General features: G+C 45.4%; 6 protein-coding genes across 6 annotated transcripts; 4 read left to right on the forward strand and 2 right to left on the reverse strand.

The window, feature by feature from the left end:
* Positions 1-268: 268 nt before the first annotated feature.
* F5891DRAFT_979988 (uncharacterized protein) lies at positions 269-3,974 on the reverse strand (the record flags this gene model as incomplete). The annotated part of the gene is made up of 16 exons (XM_041376954.1): positions 269-286; positions 338-590; positions 713-750; positions 880-918; positions 968-1,062; positions 1,114-1,250; positions 1,317-1,361; positions 1,442-1,444; positions 1,553-1,669; positions 1,740-1,771; positions 1,890-2,150; positions 2,285-3,159; positions 3,210-3,480; positions 3,529-3,657; positions 3,714-3,856; positions 3,908-3,974. 16 exons carry the CDS (start codon positions 3,972-3,974, stop codon positions 269-271), a joined length of 2,523 nt encoding a protein of 840 aa, XP_041226334.1.
* Positions 3,975-6,120: 2,146 nt separating this feature from the next.
* Positions 6,121-7,351, forward strand: F5891DRAFT_1188252 (uncharacterized protein; the record flags this gene model as incomplete). The annotated part of the gene is made up of 9 exons (XM_041366971.1): positions 6,121-6,200; positions 6,257-6,318; positions 6,373-6,385; positions 6,444-6,552; positions 6,600-6,622; positions 6,680-6,793; positions 6,842-6,974; positions 7,027-7,176; positions 7,208-7,351. The coding sequence occupies 9 exons, from the start codon at positions 6,121-6,123 to the stop codon at positions 7,349-7,351; spliced, it is 828 nt and encodes a 275-aa protein (XP_041226335.1).
* A 2,162-nt stretch (positions 7,352-9,513) lies between these two features.
* F5891DRAFT_1172920 (uncharacterized protein) lies at positions 9,514-10,555 on the forward strand (the record flags this gene model as incomplete). The annotated part of the gene is made up of 5 exons (XM_041365612.1): positions 9,514-9,555; positions 9,682-9,694; positions 9,803-9,922; positions 9,952-10,078; positions 10,157-10,555. The coding sequence occupies 5 exons, from the start codon at positions 9,514-9,516 to the stop codon at positions 10,281-10,283; spliced, it is 429 nt and encodes a 142-aa protein (XP_041226336.1). The 3' UTR covers positions 10,284-10,555.
* A 701-nt stretch (positions 10,556-11,256) lies between these two features.
* Positions 11,257-14,702, forward strand: F5891DRAFT_1225237 (glycoside hydrolase family 55 protein; the record flags this gene model as incomplete). Its single annotated transcript, XM_041369492.1, has 18 exons — positions 11,257-11,516; positions 11,563-11,616; positions 11,674-11,706; positions 11,756-11,871; positions 11,922-11,973; positions 12,032-12,180; positions 12,230-12,251; positions 12,300-12,365; positions 12,427-12,467; positions 12,520-12,543; positions 12,590-13,080; positions 13,134-13,447; positions 13,502-13,679; positions 13,741-13,855; positions 13,959-14,035; positions 14,086-14,221; positions 14,283-14,308; positions 14,362-14,702. The coding sequence occupies 18 exons, from the start codon at positions 11,257-11,259 to the stop codon at positions 14,575-14,577; spliced, it is 2,370 nt and encodes a 789-aa protein (XP_041226337.1). The 3' UTR covers positions 14,578-14,702.
* A 313-nt stretch (positions 14,703-15,015) lies between these two features.
* Positions 15,016-16,056, reverse strand: F5891DRAFT_951557 (RlpA-like double-psi beta-barrel-protein domain-containing protein-containing protein; the record flags this gene model as incomplete). The annotated part of the gene is made up of 5 exons (XM_041375049.1): positions 15,016-15,217; positions 15,265-15,401; positions 15,453-15,460; positions 15,510-15,595; positions 15,641-16,056. The coding sequence occupies 5 exons, from the start codon at positions 16,054-16,056 to the stop codon at positions 15,016-15,018; spliced, it is 849 nt and encodes a 282-aa protein (XP_041226338.1).
* Positions 16,057-16,387: 331 nt separating this feature from the next.
* F5891DRAFT_1225259 (uncharacterized protein) lies at positions 16,388-16,824 on the forward strand (the record flags this gene model as incomplete). Its single annotated transcript, XM_041369493.1, has 2 exons — positions 16,388-16,402; positions 16,453-16,824. The coding sequence occupies 2 exons, from the start codon at positions 16,388-16,390 to the stop codon at positions 16,822-16,824; spliced, it is 387 nt and encodes a 128-aa protein (XP_041226339.1).
* Between the last annotated feature and the right edge of the window lie 2,295 nt (positions 16,825-19,119).

Below are 19,119 nucleotides of genomic sequence, written 5' to 3' on the forward strand. Positions count from 1 at the left end.
AAGATAAGGACATGCTGGTTCTTCTTGCATGGAGGGGCTGGGCTCAGGTCACTGGCAGGGATATGATAGTGTTTAATTGCAGCGCCTGAACTGTTGGATGTGCAAAATGCTGCAATGCAACCCTCAGGTACGGGTCCATTCTCACCGCAGAAAGGGTCAGGACAAGCCATTGATATGAACCACTTATTTAGCCTGCCTCCCATAAAGCTCAGTGAAACCTTAAATACCGCATGATAGCTGAGGAACTTTGATGGAAATTCCTTGTTCATCAGCCAAGGCAGCGGGCCTGTCAGAAAATAAGTCCACCATGTTTATAATGCCATAACGAGGGGCTTACCACTGTCTGGCAGTTTCTCCGCCCCAGCGTCAATGGTATCCTGGCCGTCAATAGCCCAGGGTCAGATGTGGATGAGCTGGGATTGATGCTGGATGCAGGGTCATGCACCATATCAACATCCCCAGGGCTTGCAGACCAGCTGGCCCACCCGTTGGACGATGAGGGACTGAGATCTGTGATGGATGTGGACAAGCCAGAGGGAGTGATTTCGACAGGTGGTGTGATACTTCGGGCTGGTAGCATCAAGTAAGATCTTCTCCGCATGTCGCAAAATCAAATCAAATCCGGGCCTTCGAGCATTGCACCACTTAACCTCATGTCATACCTTAGAAGTTGTCAATATTGAAATCACTACAAAATGTGGATGCCGCTCACCTGGTGATGACATCGTGAAGTTTGACGGTGGTGCGATGCTGCCCATGGATAGCAATGATACAAGTCTTGGGGGAAAGACTGTAGAGTGTTGCTCAGTAGCCCTTCCGATCACCCCCAATCACAAAAACTTCCTGGCCGATATCCTTCTCGAAAGAATTCAAGCTTACATTGTGTAGTTTGATGATAAATCTGATTTGAATGTCAATCTACCACAAGTCAGAGATGCCTGAGTTGTGATGAGAGATTATTACTTACAAGCAAACAGTGTAGAGACTCATGCCTCTCATGGCATGATATGGCAGTTTTCACCAAGGAGTATACAGCATGAACTTGCAGCACCACTCTGTGTGCTATCCACAGCTATTCCTATATGAGGCGCAGCTTTCCCGCGCAACACGCACCATGCACGCACCATTCCCGTGCTTCACGATGTATATGCACACATGCTTTCCCGCGCTTGAGCACCCTATAGTGCCAGCCATCCAGAAGCATCCATCCACTGTCCGCCAAGCCCTCTAGTGCATATATTTCCATTTCTCTTATTAGCATATCATTCCACCTTTATTTTTATCATGGACTCTCACTCATATATATCTTTACATACCTTACTTGGTAGCGCTTCAGCTCCGCATGACAGCGCTTAGGTGTGCTATATAAGCACCAGCAGTACATACTATGAGGCACCTTAGCTCACTTCACTTTTGCACTCACTTACTAGTTACTACTCACTTACTACTTAGTAGAACATAGTAGAAATCTATTTGTCTACATTTCGCATCTCTCTTCTCTGGTCTTACATCATATTATCACTTAAGCTTATTCTCTCTCATTTCTGCATACCTGTGCGCACTTTCCCGCGCTTCGCGCATTCCCGCGCCTTCGTGCCTTGCACACACCTGCGCTTTCTCGCACTTCGCTTCATTGCACACTTCTAGATCCTTGCTGCACTCGCTTCCCCTTTAGGGTCGAACACACTTGTCTTCTCAAGTATAGCAGACTAGGCAATGCGCGACCTTTCAACATTTACAGATACAGCCAGGAGCCTTTGTTCGCGCCTTGCTGTATTGTTGTTTCTACAATGGTCACCATCACATAGTAGGGTCAAGTGAGCATTGGGAAAGTCCACGCTCTGTACGACCCCTTTTGCCCCATACTCTGGCCCATGGGCAACACTCACGGTGTCTCCAGGTTTAACATTGTAGCCTCTTTCTTTTGTGTACTGGATTGTCCGCATGAGGTCCATCTGCTGAACCATTGCTATAGGAACTGAGATACTTGACAGTCCGGACTTTGTGTCAACTGGAGTGAAGAGATCCCTGAACCACAGATAACTATCTCCCTTAGACAACCAGTCAACGACGCCACATTTCCCAGTGTGTTTCCCGTCCAGGACTTGAATGAAATCCCTAATTTCAATCGAGTTAGAGTCTGGGGGAGGCTCGAAATGTTGTTGCACTTGTAGGTTTGAATGGAGTGTGTGACTCAACGGACGCCGATCTAATATTTCAAGACTTCCACCTGTGCAGCAAGTGTTAGTGCATCCTCCAATTTGACTGATTCCACTAGACTTACCACTTCCTTAGTAGCCACCTGACAAATGTGAAACACGTCCTCAGCCATTTGGAGGATGTGTCCTTCCAAACCCAAGTACGGACCGGCTATAACTCTAACAGAGTCACCGACCCGAAAGACACGCTCGACGTCTTGCAGTCGGACTTCTATTTCTTCCGGACATTCATGAAAGGTAAATTCCAAGCATGCGGAACCATAAGTATGGTCAATTGAGATCACTTTACTGAGCTCTCCACTAAGAGAGCCTTTAATGACCCTGGTGTGATCCTCCACGTGCAAAAATTGCATTGCAAATGCCATGACAGTTTTCTTGAGGAAAGGTTTGTCCCATCTGGATTCAAGATGGAGTTGAATGTTGTCGACGTGAGGAGAGGTGAGAAGTTCGAGCTGATCACAGTGGAAGTATTTTAGAAGGAGCCCCATGTAATACCTTTCTCCTTTGAATGTCCATCCTACTACTTCATCACCAATGATGATGTCAGGCACTGAATCATTTTTCGGAAGACAAGATTGCTTGACCAATGCTCGACACCCCTGGGGCATCGGATAGGGAAAGTTGCGTGTAGGACATAGGACTTCAACAGTATCCTGCCCAGACTTGAAGATTTTGCCTATGCAGCCCTTGTACTTGCCATGCCTGATTCTCACCCATGCCAGGTTGGGAAGAGTGGTCTGTGATTGTTCGACTGCTCCACATTCTTTGTCCATGATGCGACTGTACTTTTTGACGGCAGCATAAAGCGAGTTATGTAGAGAATCTGTGATGGTCTTGGGACTGTCCACAACAACGTAAATTTGGCCTGCTACCCAAGCTGACAAGGTGACAGGGAAGTTTTTCCTCCAAAGATGGTCAATAACATGTTCTGTGACAGTTCCTGTGATGCATTGAGTGAGTAATATGCTACAGGACTCAAAAGAAACCTACTTTGAATATCAAGCAGATACATCCTGCTTTCGGGAGCTCCGTGAGTGCAATCCTTGCGGCTTTGGGATAAGCTGGGCAAATTCTGCTCAAACCAACTGGCCATGTCGTCGAAGGTTGCAGCCAACCTCTGTTTCGCCGATGGCTCTTGCATTTGCATGACCTTCGGCAACCGAACAGACATTCCATCTCCATCTCCATCTCCATCTCCCTCCTCATACTCCTCCTCCTCATCGTCCTCCTCAGCCTCATCGAGTATATACATATTTTTACACTATATGTTGTTTAGTGTATGAAAATATCACTCATAAAATTCACTTACTTTGTATGACCTATGCGATTTGTTGACGCATGAGCCTGACAAATGGTTGTCCAGACTTGATGCAGATGTGCGCACGGACGGTTTTTTGATGGATCTGGTATGTACATTCTCCACAGTGCCGTAAGAACCCTCAAGGATTCATTGTTATCAGTGTCACCAGAGAATAACAAATGTCAGGGTTCCACCCAGTCATCCTCAGAGTACCAGTCGCCGAGATATGCCACAAGTGAGTCGTCCATCTCAGATAACGACATGGACATCGTGAGGAATTGCTTCAAAATTTCCCATGCACCATTATCATATAGTGCTGATTGTCCTGTCTGATTCACTGCACTGTGCTCATGAATAACAATGGTGACAATATTCAATCACAACTTACCTTTGCTAATCCTGCAGTGATGCTTCGCAGTCAGTTCATCACCACCAGATGTGGCGCGTTTGGACATGATTCTGCATAGTATGATCAGTTTCAGACTTACAGCGAACTTAAATTTCTGCGTACTTTTGTAATCAAGTCTACATTTTTTGTATTTGAAAATCTATATTTTGTATTCAAGAATCTATATGATGCTATCTATGCGAAGCTATCATATCATAATCGAGGTGGTGGTAGGAGAAAGAAGACCTACAGATGCACGATGTCAGTATTTGTAGTGAATCACTATTGTGTGGATCTTAGCTAATACTCACAGCAAATTTTGTGAATTGTGGAGCCACAGCGCAGCAGCATTGTTTTGTAAAATGCCACAGCAAAGATCAATTGCTGCATAAGTTAATTGTGAGGTCCTCCTACTGGAGTAGAAATAGTGAAGTCCCGCTGCCTCCCCAACACTCCCCCGCTGAATGGTGCACTACTACTACACACCACCAGCCAACACTGGAGGGACAAATCAGTACTGCTACTCTATGTATTCGCATCACTAAGTACACCACCAGCTAACTGCGGAGCTGGCAGATTACAAATAGTACTACTCTCTACATATTCACATTCACGATGTACTTAGTCACTAATGCTGCTCAAAACTTGAGATCGGAAAGGATGCTCTGATGCGAAGGACACAATTGATATAATGAATGGCTATGTGATTCAGACCCAGCTGGCAATGCCCAATTAGTAAGTGAGTTAGTGCTCAATGCTGGCTGAGTTTGAATGTAGTTGTTCACTATATCAAGACCTTCTTTGATTTGACCATACTTCTTTCGAACTGTCAACCTCATTCCTGTCTCTACTTACTTTTCCCTGGAGTTAATACAGTACCTTGACTTTACTTAACTTTTCACGTACTTTATAACATTATTTTAGTATAGTTAATATAGTAGTGAAACTCTGGTATGAATCTAAGCAGCAGTGTACGACTGCCCATCATTGACAACATTTTCCTGATCAGGCATGCATTTGTGAGGCATGCACGTACCGTACAATATACTAGCGCAACGCCCATTTGAAATTTTCATGGTAAGCATGATCTCGAATCTTCAAAGCATGACTTTAATTCTGAGTTGGATATTAGGTAGTCAATATAATAATTCCTATCTTGATACATCATATTGGACCCTGACTCTATGCATTGTCCTCTCAGCAGGTGCCCTTACTCTTCTTCTAAAATAACACCTGCAGACTCACAGATCACACCCTTTTCTGAACCTTCAATGTCGCAGGCCAAGTACCCTGTGGGAGAAGCAGCATCATTCAAGATCTGACCAGTGTTGGGCACACAAACTCCATAGGGCATATAATGCTCGAGGTTGTCAGCGTGGTAGTACTCCTCCAGCCATCTTTGCCTATACATTGCCATCTGTTCTACAAGGTATGCAATATTATTTTCTGCATTCCTTAGCTCTTCCTTGATGCGATACAGCTCAGATTCTAGCCTGCTTTTGGACTCCTTGTCAGTGCCTAATTTTTTTCAGATCCGTTGGATGGTTTTCAGTCTCCTCAATCATCAAATCTCACCTGTCGTTTGAGTTCCTGAATGGACCAATTTCTTCATTTGAAGTTGTCTGCAGGGTAAGTCTGATTCCGGGTAGTTTTTTGTAACACTTGATTGCTCACTCACAATCACTACCACATAATTCATCCACATCACAGCCTCTGTGCACCGAGGAGAGTTGGAAGCTCAAGGTAACTTGTAAATTTGATATTGCATGCCAGCATTGCCCAAGAGCTTACCTTAGTGTGACATTGCCTCCAATGTGGGTACATTGTCACAAACACTTGCAAGAGGGTGAGCCTGACATCTGATGTCTGTTACGACGGTAAGTCGCGTGCGGACTGGGGGCTCACAGTAGTGACTGTAACAATGTCCAAATGGTGCAATGGTTACTGAAATGGTGCTGTAGACTCAAGTATCTGCGTGCCATATGACTATACTGCGAGGTGAGGTAATACGCCATCCAATATTAATGGGATGGCAGATTTTTTTTTACATTACAATATCTGTGCTACTCAGATGGCGGGGCTTGTTTCCTTTTGTGATATCTATTGCATGGGATGGCTGAAGTTTTCTTGATCACGTGTCTTTTGGTATATAGTAAAGCATCTCTTTTATTACTGATATCAGAGCCGCCTCATTCAACATTATTATTATTATTATGAGTAGCAATGGAAATAATCCCAATTCTTCGCACAAACGCAGTGGTTCAGCGCTTTGTCTGGGCCTGCGCAAAAAAGTGTCAGTGTTCTTCGCATGGTGAACTACTGTTGTCCTCACTTTGTCCTCATCATCAGGGCTTCCTCAAATCCTTTGGTACTTCATGGTCGGCATTTTGGTCGCACAGTTTTTGCCCTTTGTAACTATCCTTCTCTTCTAACTGCTGGTATTCTCTGACTTGAAGAATTACAAGATTCTCCCACCGAGTGAGTGCAATTGCAATGATTACATGCCACCATGACTTACTGCTAGATTCAATGACAGCATTCAACGGGAACACAGGGTGTTCATGGAGCCAATAGACTCCTATCCTGGTCTTCTAGATCGTTTGATGAATGGCGAGGAGAAAGATGTTATTCACGCAGGAGAATTAGTAGGCTTTCAAAAAAATTAAAATACCATCGTACTCACTGTTTGCAGCTGGGTAAAGGAGCCTCTGGTGCGTGAGGTGATGATACCAAGACCCTCAAATCTGCTGTCCTCGAATGGCTTGTACCCAGAGGACAGGTAGTCATATCACCCCTCTCCCGGAATATCAAGTCAGATCAGGGGTTCAATCACAAAGTCACCAGTGCTTTACTTTGCCCTGCAGGCCTTGATTGGTCAAATGCAGAGTAAGTCATTCTATCATTCAATCAACTAGCTGTCATAACACTACTTAGAACCAAGCAGAATCTCAAGAGCGGTGAAACCGCTGTTCGTGGAGATCAATGGCCCATGTTCTTATATGCTGAGTATGATTACGACCCCAAAGATCCATGGAAGGGGTTGCTGAAGAGCAAAATACTTGTCTATGTGAGTGCACTTCGGCAACAAAGTTCTCACTCAATACAATATCCCTTGGTAGGGTTTCAAACACGTCTTTACTTCTCCAAGTTCAGTGGATAAGGAGCCAAAAGCTACACGCTCCGGCAATGCTTACCTCCATGGCATGAAGTTGGTAACCAAAGGATCTGTAGCCTATATTGCTACACAGGCATGCACGAAAAATTTTCATGTATGCTTCCACCTGCTGATTGGTCCTTCAGGTTCGATTTTTTTCGTTGAGTTCCTCGTCCGTATTTTCATGGACGGACACGGTCACAGACTCCGAAAATTTCTATCTTAGTATTCTTGACCTGCTGGAGGATCCTGATGAAAGTCAGGAAGTAGCCGACTTGATAACATGGTAGACGTGGTTCGTAATGCACCTCTTCAAACTCGAGAAGTTCTCTATGTTGACACTTTACAAAGTTGAATTTTTCCCAATTCATCCTCTTTGCAGTGGTGTATCAGCACAAACAGTGCGCTGTCAAAAATTCATGCGAGACGCGCTGCCTTGCAAGAACAAGCGAGTGTTGGTACTACATAATTTTCATTTTTCTTTCGTTTATAATTGTTCATTGTATTTCATGACATTTGTTATTTATTGTAACCAATTATTGCTCATCATAGAAACTTAATATAATTGATTGATGCTCCATCCATGTGACAAAGTGTCACCTTTATTTGCTGTCTGTGATAGATCCTGCCATTGTGAATGATCAGTCGAAAAATTGACATTTTGATAGGGCATGACGATTCAATATCATACCCTACCACATTGTCGGTGATTATAGATCTTGTCATTGGAAGCTGCCCAGATATATTCGGCCAAAGATCAGTATTTTGCTATGGCCTGTCAATTCAATAGCATACCCTGGCATGCTGTTAGCCATTATAGGTCTTGTCATCGGGAGCGAGCTATACAAAGCCAGATGTATCAGTTGAACTTTGGCATCTTGATTGGACTTGATCATACCTTATCATACTGCTGGTGATTACCACTGGAAGCTGTACAGACGTATTTGACCAAAGATCAACATCCTGACATTGCCCGATAATTCATCAGTGTACCCTTAGAATTGTGTCAGCTATTATATATTCTGGCATTGGCAGCTAGCTGTATGAAACCAGATATATTCAGTTGAACATCAGCATCTTGATAGGGCATGATCATACTTTGTCATACTGCTGGTGAATATATATCTTGCCATTGGATATTGCACAGATGTTTTTGGCCAAAATTCAACATCTTGATATTGCCTGACAATTCAATATCATACCCTAGAATTTTGTTAGCTATTATATGTACTGCCATTGTAAGCTAGCTATATAAAGCTAGATATATTTGGTTGAACATCAGCATCTTGATAGTGCATGATCATATCATGACACACTGTTAGTAATTGTAGATTCCACCACCAAAAACTGCCCATGTAAAGCCTGATATGTTTTGTAGAAAATAATTGTCTTGTTGTAGTTGCTGTTGCAATATCAAACCCCAACACACTGTTGGTGCTTTCCAGATCCCATCATTGAAGGCTAGCTATCTATAGCCTGATATATTTTTCAGAAAATAAGCATCTTGCTAATTGTTGCTGTGGCTATATCATATCTTGGCACAAAGTTATTGATTATGAATTCTGCCATGGGAAGCTGGCTATGTAAGAGTAGATACATTTGATAACAGTATACCAATGTGCTAGTAGATCACAATGTACTACCATAAGCTTGTCAACATTGTACCACTGGGAGATCTCACCAATGTAGTCTACCTATCTATGGCTTTATCATGTGATCTGCAATTGTGATATATATTTTCAATATTGTACATTACAGCTATTTCCAAATCGATAGGCCAAATTCCATTTTACAAACTCACCGCCCTTTGTTTAGGTTTGGAGCAAAACAAACAACCGCCTCCCCGCCTTCCCTGATTGTGATGTCACATATTTCTAAATTTGAGCATGATGTTGTCGGGCTACTCCATGTCATTTATAAGTGCCAGCCCTGCTAAAGTTTCAGCTTGTCTCTGGCACTGGCAAACAATGACATAGTACAACGATGACAACAATGTATTTCAGCTCTATTACAAGGGAGAAAGTTTTCTGCAAATCTCCTCATTGCAATCAGCAGCACCCTGTAGTACAGACTGTAGCTCATGTAGAAAAATGTCCAGGGTGCGCTCGACACAAGCTTCAAGCTGTACTTGTGACCATTGTACCAGGGTGGTCTGGCGCAGGTCCTCATACTCGGAGTCCCACACATCATCTTTCATAGTGCAACTGGGGACAGTTGCATTTTGAGGAGAGGGTAGATGGAGCGGGGCGTCCCATCAGACCTAGGTAGGTCTGGGTGCAGTAGCAGGAGTCCTGGCTCATGGTCGGTAGTCCTCGCGCGTGTTGTAGCTGTCCTCAATAGATAGAGCCGCAGCCTCCTGCTATAGAGGCTGACAAGGATGACCAGCTTGCAAGGGCTTCTGAATGATAGACCCTGTGAGCCATGAGAGGCAAAGCGCATGATTGATGGTATGATGACTGGTGTGGGTGGCATTGGCAATATCCCTCGATCTCAGGTGGGACCCATTGTTGTTTGATGGACTCCAGTATGCGTCGACGATTCCCTACATGATGGCGTGTGAGGGTGGGATCCCGAAGCTGTACTGCGCCTTTGTTGATGTTTCTGACAAATTACTCCAAAGATAAACAAAGTCAGTAAGTAATGTAAAATTGATTTTGGCCTATCGATATGGAAATAGCTGTAAATAAGGCTAGCTAAATCTTTGCCATAGTGTGGTTGAATGCCTGATGAACCTTACGTAGAATCTAAACTTTTAGATGATGATAGCGGCTCGGTTTGTGCCGAAATTCGGAGTCCGACGGCCCCGCCGTCACTGCCGAAATTCGAAGACAGATTTGAAAACAACCTCGTGAAAACCCCTCGTAAACACAGCTTTGAACGTCCCTTTTAGAAATGCATGAGGTGAAGTCTAGGAAGGTCAAGATTTTTCATGTCTCCGAGCCCGAATGTCCTGCCTTCCTCACAGCTATGCTTGCGAAACACGATAAATCACTCCATAAGGTCACTGAAAAGGAACGGTACACTTCGACTGCTATTTAACGAAGAAAATTTTCGAACGCCAAATCGACAAATTAATGTCCTTTTATCTTTCGCAGCTTCGTCACCAAATATCAGCATTTCCGGACCCAAAGCTGTCTCGGCGATATAGTTCATGAAGATAGCACGTCGTTCTTCATCTCGCTCAAGAGCGCGAGCAGGGATACCCTTGTGGCTGTGATGTAGCCTACCAGTGTGCAGGGTGGGAATAAGTGTGTCTACAGATACGCACCACGACGTGGTTATAATTCACATTGTAGCTCGTCCAGTCCATGGTGGGATTTCGGCGAAGGATAGTAGTGAGAAACGCATTGACATCAATAATGAGGTCAGGACACTTGCCACCATGTGCATTGTTTGCATTGAGATGCAATGGTGGCAGTCCGAGTCAGGTGGATAGTTTCATATACAAGTGTCACCGAGATACTTGCGACGGGATGTCCGCATCGGTGAGAAACAGGTATGCGAGCTTTTAAATTTAGGGAGACTCAGTGTGGGTAGCTGCGGCATGCTGAAGGTGCCTAATGCTTACGGGGTCCCACTTCGGACGTTTCCGAGAGGCAAGTTCAACTTTTGTGTTTCCGCATGATATTATGTCACTGCCATGATCAGTGTGTCAGTGCGTGAGATTAGTAGAGTCGTTTGTTCGTTCGTTTGTCCTGTGTATCGTCGACGCCGACGAGTACGACTGAACGTCTTTGTGGCTCATGCGACTCTTCGATTCCTCCATGACGTATGAGATAGAAGGGATGCAGCCTTTTCGAAGCCTATAGCTGGTTTAAGTTGGCCAAATGGGCGCTAGTCGGCGAGTGCGGTTCAGCAAAGGTACTAACTACATATGTACATTAGCACGTAAGTCACTATACGGCATTTAACTTGACTTCCGCCACTAGCACCGTCGAATGCCCCGGGGGGCCAGCTCATCAAATGTTCGAGTTCCACGCACGGGTCACCTGAATGATTGTGCCAACAATCTCATTCTTGGGTTTGTTATCAAGGCGACGTTCTTCCGTCGCACAATGTGGACGCCATCTATTTAAATAGATAAAACTGGTACGCTTCCATTTTATCTTCAGGCAAATATAAAGTGGGTACGCAAATTTTTCAGGTGTCAGCGTTTTCTCCGTTGCACTCTGCGGATCTCACTCGCTGGTAAGGCATGGTGTTCGCAAGCTTACTTTTGCTAGCCCTTGGCGCGATCGTGAGCCAGACCACCCATGTCGCCGCATTGGGATCAGCATGTGGTGTGCCTCTCACTACAGGAAATGCATTGTGGGGAGAACCTTACTGGCTCGAAAACATTCACCATCAGGGTGTAGCACCGTTTGCACCTAATGCGACGAAGTACAAAGTGTTTCGAAACGTGAAGGATTATGGAGCTGCGGGCGATGGTGTGCATGATGACACTGCTGCCATTAAGTGCATAGTCCATCGCATCGATGATCATAATGCTTATTTTTTGTAGTGCCGCGATCTCCACCGGTAGCAGATGTGGTAACTTGACTTGCGGTTCATCAACGTAAGTCACAAGATTTCCAAGATATCCAGTACACTCTCAGGCTCGACGGTTCGTCAGAACCACTCCGGCAGTAGTCTACTTCCCAGCAGGGTAAGTATATGTGTATAATGCCAGGTTCGTTTCTGACGCATTTAATCAGAACCTACCTGGTGTCTACTCCACTCCAAGCATATTATTACACAGTCATGGTGGGCGACGCAAGAACACCTCCGACGTTGCTTGCCAGTGCTAACTTCACGGGACTAGCTGTAATTGGTACGGAGAGGCTTCTTTAGCTTAAGAAGACCTACTAACAACGAGATCAGATGCCGACCCGTACACCAACAATCAGAATTGGTATATCAACCAAGACAGCTTGTATGTGTCGTTCGAATTTCCTTGTATGCATGACATCGATGGCCTTATATTATGAAAGCTACCGGTCGGCGCGTAATTTCATTATCGACCTCACACGAATGCCTGCGAATGCCTCGGCCACTGGTATCCACTGGGAAGTATCACAGTCGACGTCGCTGGTCAACGTTGTAGTCAACATGTCTACCGAACCTGGAAACAATCACCAGGGTATGTCATTCTTATGAATGATGGTATGCTCATTTATTCATGCTCCCAGGCATATATATGGAAGTTGGAAGGTAAATAAATATTGTTACATCGAAAGACATATATGAACACTAGCGAAGTGGTGGCTTTATGGGAGATCTCGTATTCAACGGTGGAAAGTATGGTATCTGGGTCGGAAACCAACAGTAAGTGTTGGCGTCCATGTTACCCTCCGAGTTCCGTAGCACATGATGCGTCCACTTACAGGTTTACCGTGCGTAATCTCACTGTCAACAATGCAAACACAGGTAAGGTCTACGATGTATGTCAGTGTAGTGAACCTATACCACTTGTCCCAAGCTGTGTTTGGATCGTGGAACTGGGGTAATAACTGTTCTTTTGTTGTGAGCGCGCAATTGATGGGGTACAGGATGGACTTACCAACGCGTCATAATTAATGACTGTCAAATCGGCTTCAATCTTTCGGGTGGCGGGAATGGAGGAGAGGCTATTATTGACGCAGTGATCACAAACACTCCTGTCTTCATCAAGACCCCCACGCCGACAAATGTCTCCGTTGCAGGATCCCTCGTATTGAATAACATCCAACTCAATAACGTGTCCACCGCTGTCATGGAAAACGGAACTACTATCCTTGCTGGTGGAACAAGGACCATTGAATCGTGGGGCAAGGGTAACATTTATACAGGGACGCACCCGAACGGAACGTTCACACAGGGCAAGATACACTCCGCGCATAAGGACTCGGTCCTTTTGGACCACAATGGCTTCATTGTCAGCAAAGGACATCCCATGTATGCTGACTATTCAGTCGATCAGTTCAAGAGCGTCAGGTCATTGGGAGCCGTTGGAGATGGGATGGCGGATGACACTGAAGCTATTAAAGCTGCGCTCGCAAAGGTATTTCTACACGATAGTCTGACAATATTCATACTGATTGAAATGTGGGGCAGTACGCTGGATGCTACATTATATATTTCGATGCTGGCATCTATAAGGTTACTTCAACTATACATGTTCCGGCAGGAACACGAATTGTTGGAGAGGCTTGGACCCAGATTATGGGCGCCGGCCTTAATTTCAATAATCAGGAAGACCCCAACGTTGTTGTACAAGTCGGTACACCTGGCTCGCAGGGAATTACAGAGATTACAGATATGGTGTTCACGACGCAAGGACCAGCTGCAGGCGCCATTGTCGTGGAGTGGAACGTCCGCGATCCCCCTGGTCTCCAAGGAGCTGCAGGAATGTGGGATTCGCACATCCGGTGAGTCCCTTTTCAATCTTATTTAGAGTCCGTTCTCATCTGCATCTGTGACAGGCTCGGGGGAGGCAAGTTTGAAGTTTTATCGCATGCGGACATTGATTTATTACTCTTTATTCTAGCTAATGGGACCCACCTCCAAGACGCAGAGTGCCCCGCGGGGTCCTTTAATCTCGAATGTTTTGCAGCTTTCCTTGGTTTACACATCACATATGGTGCATCAGCTTACCTTGAGGTGTGGCGTTATGACCTTAGCAATAGTTTTAGCGCACTGATTTCAAATGTCCTTCGCCAAGGGAACATGGGTTTGGCTGGCGGATCACGATCTCGACGGCTCTGACCAGTTAACCTTGTTCAGCGGAAGAGGAATTTTGTCTCACTCTCAGGGTCCTGTCTGGATGATTGGTACATGTGAGTTTGCTCTTCTGTCCACAAGACAGATATACTGATTTCGCATAGCCTGTAAGTATTGTACCTTGGGTGATGCCCATGAATTCATAGATGCCCTGAATAGCGGAACATCATATACTCTACCAGTATAGTTTAGTTGGGGCGAAAAACCATTACATGGGTCTAATCCAGACTGAGACGGTAGGTTAATCCAAAGACGAAATGAGTTTGCCTCTGATATCTCTGCATAGCCTTACTTCCAACCTGATCCTGCACCGCCAGGGCCATTTGATATTTCAAATGTTTACGATGATCCGACATTTGCAAATGACACAACTATGGCTTGGGGTCTCTGGGTGCAATCATCCACTGATATCATCGTGTTTGGTTCGTCTTAATCATGTGCTCATGCGATGCTTGCGTTTACGTGCTATGCATTTTCCCTAAGGTGCCGGTCACTACAGTTTCTTCCAGGTGAGGCACAGCTGAAGCAAACTGGGTCGTTCCTAATCTTTGCCTCTCACCAGAACTACAGCGCGACATGTGAGGGTAACACTACATGCCAAACACAGATTGTCAACGTGGACTGGGCCTCTTCCGTCAGCATCTACAGTTTGGCAACCGTGGGGACAACATACCAGATTAGCATCGAAGAGAACGGGATCATTTATTTCGCGAACGACTCGGAAGGCTTTTCGTCCACCGTGACGCTATGGAGCCCTGCACCGGCTATCTACCCATAAAATTTATATCCTATAGACTCTATACGCCCCCTGTTTATTTCCCCGACCACGATTAGTGGAAGAGATTTCTTATAAACGTACATTTCTCTGCAAACGCGTATGTGCAAACTTATTTCTTCAATGCCTACCGTGCGATCTTTGGAATTGTACGTCCATCCTTTGTCCCAACTTCCACACTGACTATGACTCATGTATTACTAGACAGTTTATGGGCTTTGCTTGAATTACTTGGTAATTCAGGTGATGTATCTGTAGCTGAGCCCATCGAGGCCTGACTCTGAGCTAGCTTTTATGCCAGCAGTGGATGTCCAAATATAAGTATCGAAGTCGTGAGTGTGAAGAATACATGCTGTATGGAGTAGCCATCGTTCTTGTACGCACCACTGCAATGCATTCGGGGTATGTCAAAAAATTCATGAAGCCGGAAAAACCAAGAAATTACAACACGTGGGATACTAACGATACAGCGAGTGTGACGATAGGAAGGAGCGAAATCGGTGAGGATATAGCAAATCCAGATGTTTGCGTGTCAGGTCTTTTGGCCGTACACACTGTCAGAATTTTTTTTTCGAGAAATGAGCGAAAAGGCACATACGGGATGCCACTGTCGTCAGAATATGACGGACAAGTATCATTAGTACTTCCCTGACGAAAAAGTGTGGTAACAGTTAGATATAGGATAGTGACTGACTAACAGCTGGATTGTTGGGACAGCATGCGCTGTATCCCAGGTTAACCACACTCCCGAGAGCAGCAGCGTTGTTCCAGCCCTTCCAATTTGTACATGAGACCGACTGGTAACTGATATTCCAGACGCCAAAGTCCTGGTTGCACAATGATTTATAAGCAAGCACAGCGGCAATAAGTAGCCTCACAGTATAACCTAGAAACCCGAATCAATTGTGCGTGCGGCAACGATCTCGGGTGCTTACCATAAAGTGGTTCATTTGATGGAAAGAAATCGTTTGGAATCGAAGATGAGGGCCATGCGAGGTCAAAATTCAAGTAGTGACTACCACTATGCGAAGATCAGATGTTGGAACAACGCAAAAGGTGTGCTTACGCGTTCGGCCCATGCGTAGTTGCATTGCACCAGCCGGAATGAGATAATGGACATAAGTCAGTGACTTTGATGACTACTGATTTTGTCACGTTGGGGTAGAAAGGGGGATTTGAAAGGAAAGAGTTTAGTAGGGTGAGATTGAAGCATTGTCCACAAGCGGGGCCGTAGGATGTACTGCTGCCGTATGCCATCTGATTCATTGCAGCAGTTGGATAATCTGTGCTCGTGGATGTACACCCGCATGCTGCAATAAAGTTTTCTGGAAGGCTGTAGTGTGTCATAGTAGCATATCCATCTGACGAATAGCCGATCCACTCTGAAGCCCATGATATATGTGGTAGAAAGGAGAGGAAAGTGAAAATGAAGGACGGAAGTTGCGACCAGGGCGTCTTACTTAAATTGCTCCATGAGAGCATTTTTTGAGGGATTTAAAAGGAATAGTTAAAGAGGGATGGGCTGCGGCCTGCCTGAGAGCCTGCACTGTTACCAAGGTTGTTTACAGACGTTGACCCATTGAACATTCAATAGACATTAGGGTGCGGTGAAAAATTCAATAATTTTTAACAGCGGTTAATTAACCGAGTTATTAATCGGGTTATTAACTGTAAATAATTCAACGCTGGAGGGACACCGGTCAAGAACTGTAAATAATGTACCATGTCCTACCATGGCATCCTAGGCATGCCGTTATATCAATTGATATTGTGCTAATCTATCGGCCCTTAGTGCATCGCACAGAAGAGGCATATGTATGATCCTGAGGTCAGTATATCGTTTTTACACAGCACATTTCTAACGCCTTGAATTTACAGAAATTCCGCTTGCGCGAGCAACCCACGTTGGACTTCTTTGATGTTGAGCAGGTCATTTTCGGCAAAGGAAAGAGCACTGCTTCGCGGACGCACAGTATCACAGGAAGTTCGTTGATTATCGAACACGGTGATGAACACAAGGAGATACTTGATGAAGATACTCATACCTGGCTCGATGACAAAATTGAAAACATGCCTGGTGATTCCACTTTCGATGCTGAGGAAGACATTGACTTGGACGTGCCGGAACTCACAAAAATTCTCGCTGATGATCCACCCCAAGGGAGTGTGTTGAAAGGTAAGAAGAGAGAGCAAATGGTGGCTTGCATTGATGATGCCGGCAATGCTGATGGTGAATGGGTCTGGAAGTGAAATCATTGCCCAGCACACAGAATTTTTTTCATCAAGAATAGTTAATAACACCTGTTTTCGACCAGTTAATATTAATTATAGCTTGGACGAAAAAAATCACGTGCCGACTGTCAATATGTGTTAAAAAATGTCAGTTAATAATTAACTGCCATCTCCTGGGTTAATAACCCAGTTAATAACTGGCTGGATAATTTTTCACCGCACCCTAATAGACATCGATGGGCAGCTGCGCCATGGGAAGGGGGGGCTGACAAACGGTCGACCGTTTTTTCAAAGACCGACCGACCGTTCAGACCGTTTGGAGGCACGTGAGTTTTTGGGTCACATGACGTGTTCGAGTTTGCAAAGGCGAAGTCCCTTCCCCGCGCGAGAGAATGAATCGAGAATCGAGCTCAATAGAATAGAGAGAGGAGGGGGGCATCCCTGTTGAGCTTGTGCTCGAGCCTGTGTATTTCTGCGAGAAAAGGAGGGGCTGAAAAACGGCCTGTCATTTGTTGAATTGGTGGGGGATCGCGGGAAAGAGCCTCTGGTTTGTTGGCGTGAAACATTTCCAGAGGGCGCTGGAATCGATTCAGAGACGGAATGTGTCGCACGAGCGTAGGCATGACACAGCGTGAATGTGAGTTCCTGCAGGCTGAAACGAGGTGAGAAGGTCCAGGGTATATAACAAGGATGAGTTGAAGATGCAGACATCAAAGCAGGAAGAGTTTGATATGATTGCTCAATGCAAACATGACTATACTAGACAGAGTAGACTAAAAAAAACTGTAAATGAAGACGAGGGCATGAAGACATACACTAATCTCAACTATGGCTGCTGGAGGAAGTTGATCCTCAGCCACTGCTCGTCGTTGCGGATGATAATGCGGTCACGGGGGGTGGACGGGTCAACCACGAAGTCAGTGAACAGCCGGAAAAGCACTGCACCATCATCATGGACCTCAGTGCGTGAGACAAGCAGCTTCGCGAAGGCCTCCGTTTCAAGCAAATCTATCTCTCCCGGTCCCTGCAAGAAAACATACTCGTAGACACGCTGAACAGCTAATAAAAATGTGTGAGGGTGGAATGTGCGGCCTTCGGAGAAGACACCTTGAGGCTGAGGCCAGGGAGGGAGTTCTTCGCCGCTGTTCTTCGACACCTGTTTGACGCCATCGGCACAGTAGCCCCGCTTGTGGTTGAGTGGCGAGTTTTCGGGGCCAGGGTACATGATCGTTTGGCAGCGCGAGCATGTTTGTGCCTTTCGGGGCTAATGAAACGAATTCAGTGAACTTGGCGCGAACTTTGAATGATGCAGGGACTGACTTTTTTCCCTCGGTCTTCCTTGACGAGGGAAACAACGGAACAATGATGGCGCCAAAATGATTCGTCGTTCCTCTTTGCTGTGGTCCAGATGTCAGAAACTGTGAGAAGAGATGTACAGGACAGATATGACTTACAGGTATATTCATTCTTGATGATCCGGTTCATCAGTTTCGGCTCGATGTCACCCAGCGCACGTAGGAGTGCCTGCGGGTTCTTCTCGACAACGGAACTGCCCTTTTTCTGCGCGAGACGATGGTTGTACTCTTCGGTAGCCAGGACCCAGCGCTTCGAGGACATTTGATAGGATAGCCACTTGAATTCGGCACGCATGTCCATGAATAGGTAGAACTCAATAGAATCTTGAAGTGTCAATGAACGGGAATCGATCCCGGTGGCAAGGGAGAACAGCTGCTGGGATCGTGTTTGGCCAGACGACTCAACTCGTCGGACAACACCAGCAACACTGCCGTGAATCATGCGAGTGGGGGCTGTGCTGGTGCTGACGGTGGTCGAAGTGCCTGAGGAGAAAGGGTCTGAAGCGCTGCTACTAGTACTGTTGGGTTTGTTGCAGGACTTGGCATCTCGTGCTGTGATGCGCCTAGAGGAGAAGTAGCTGTCGAGCGTCTGTAGGTAGCATGTCATATCCCATATATTCACGCTTCTCTTCCGGACTTCGGACCCTGAGATCCGGTCCGGTCCGATGTATAGATCCGCTTCCGATCCGATTTACGATAAGCTTTCTAATTCATTTCCTGTTTCATATAACGTTAAACACAGCCTATTCGGTATTTCCTCTTCCCGGTGTTTCGGTTATGCTTATTACCGGTATGATTACTGATCCGTTAACCTATGTCTCATTTCCGACTCGCGTTTGATAACCTTTGCACATGCTTCGTACATAGCCTCGGACCCTTGCTTACTGATACTTCCGTTATCCTCATAGTATATAAACTCGTGTATATGTCCTGTAGTACCTCAGTTCGAATATCATCT

The sequence above is a fragment of the Suillus fuscotomentosus genome (genome assembly GCF_016647785.1).
Source record: "Suillus fuscotomentosus strain FC203 chromosome Unknown F5891scaffold_25, whole genome shotgun sequence".
NCBI classification, from domain to species: Eukaryota; Fungi; Basidiomycota; class Agaricomycetes; order Boletales; family Suillaceae; genus Suillus; species Suillus fuscotomentosus.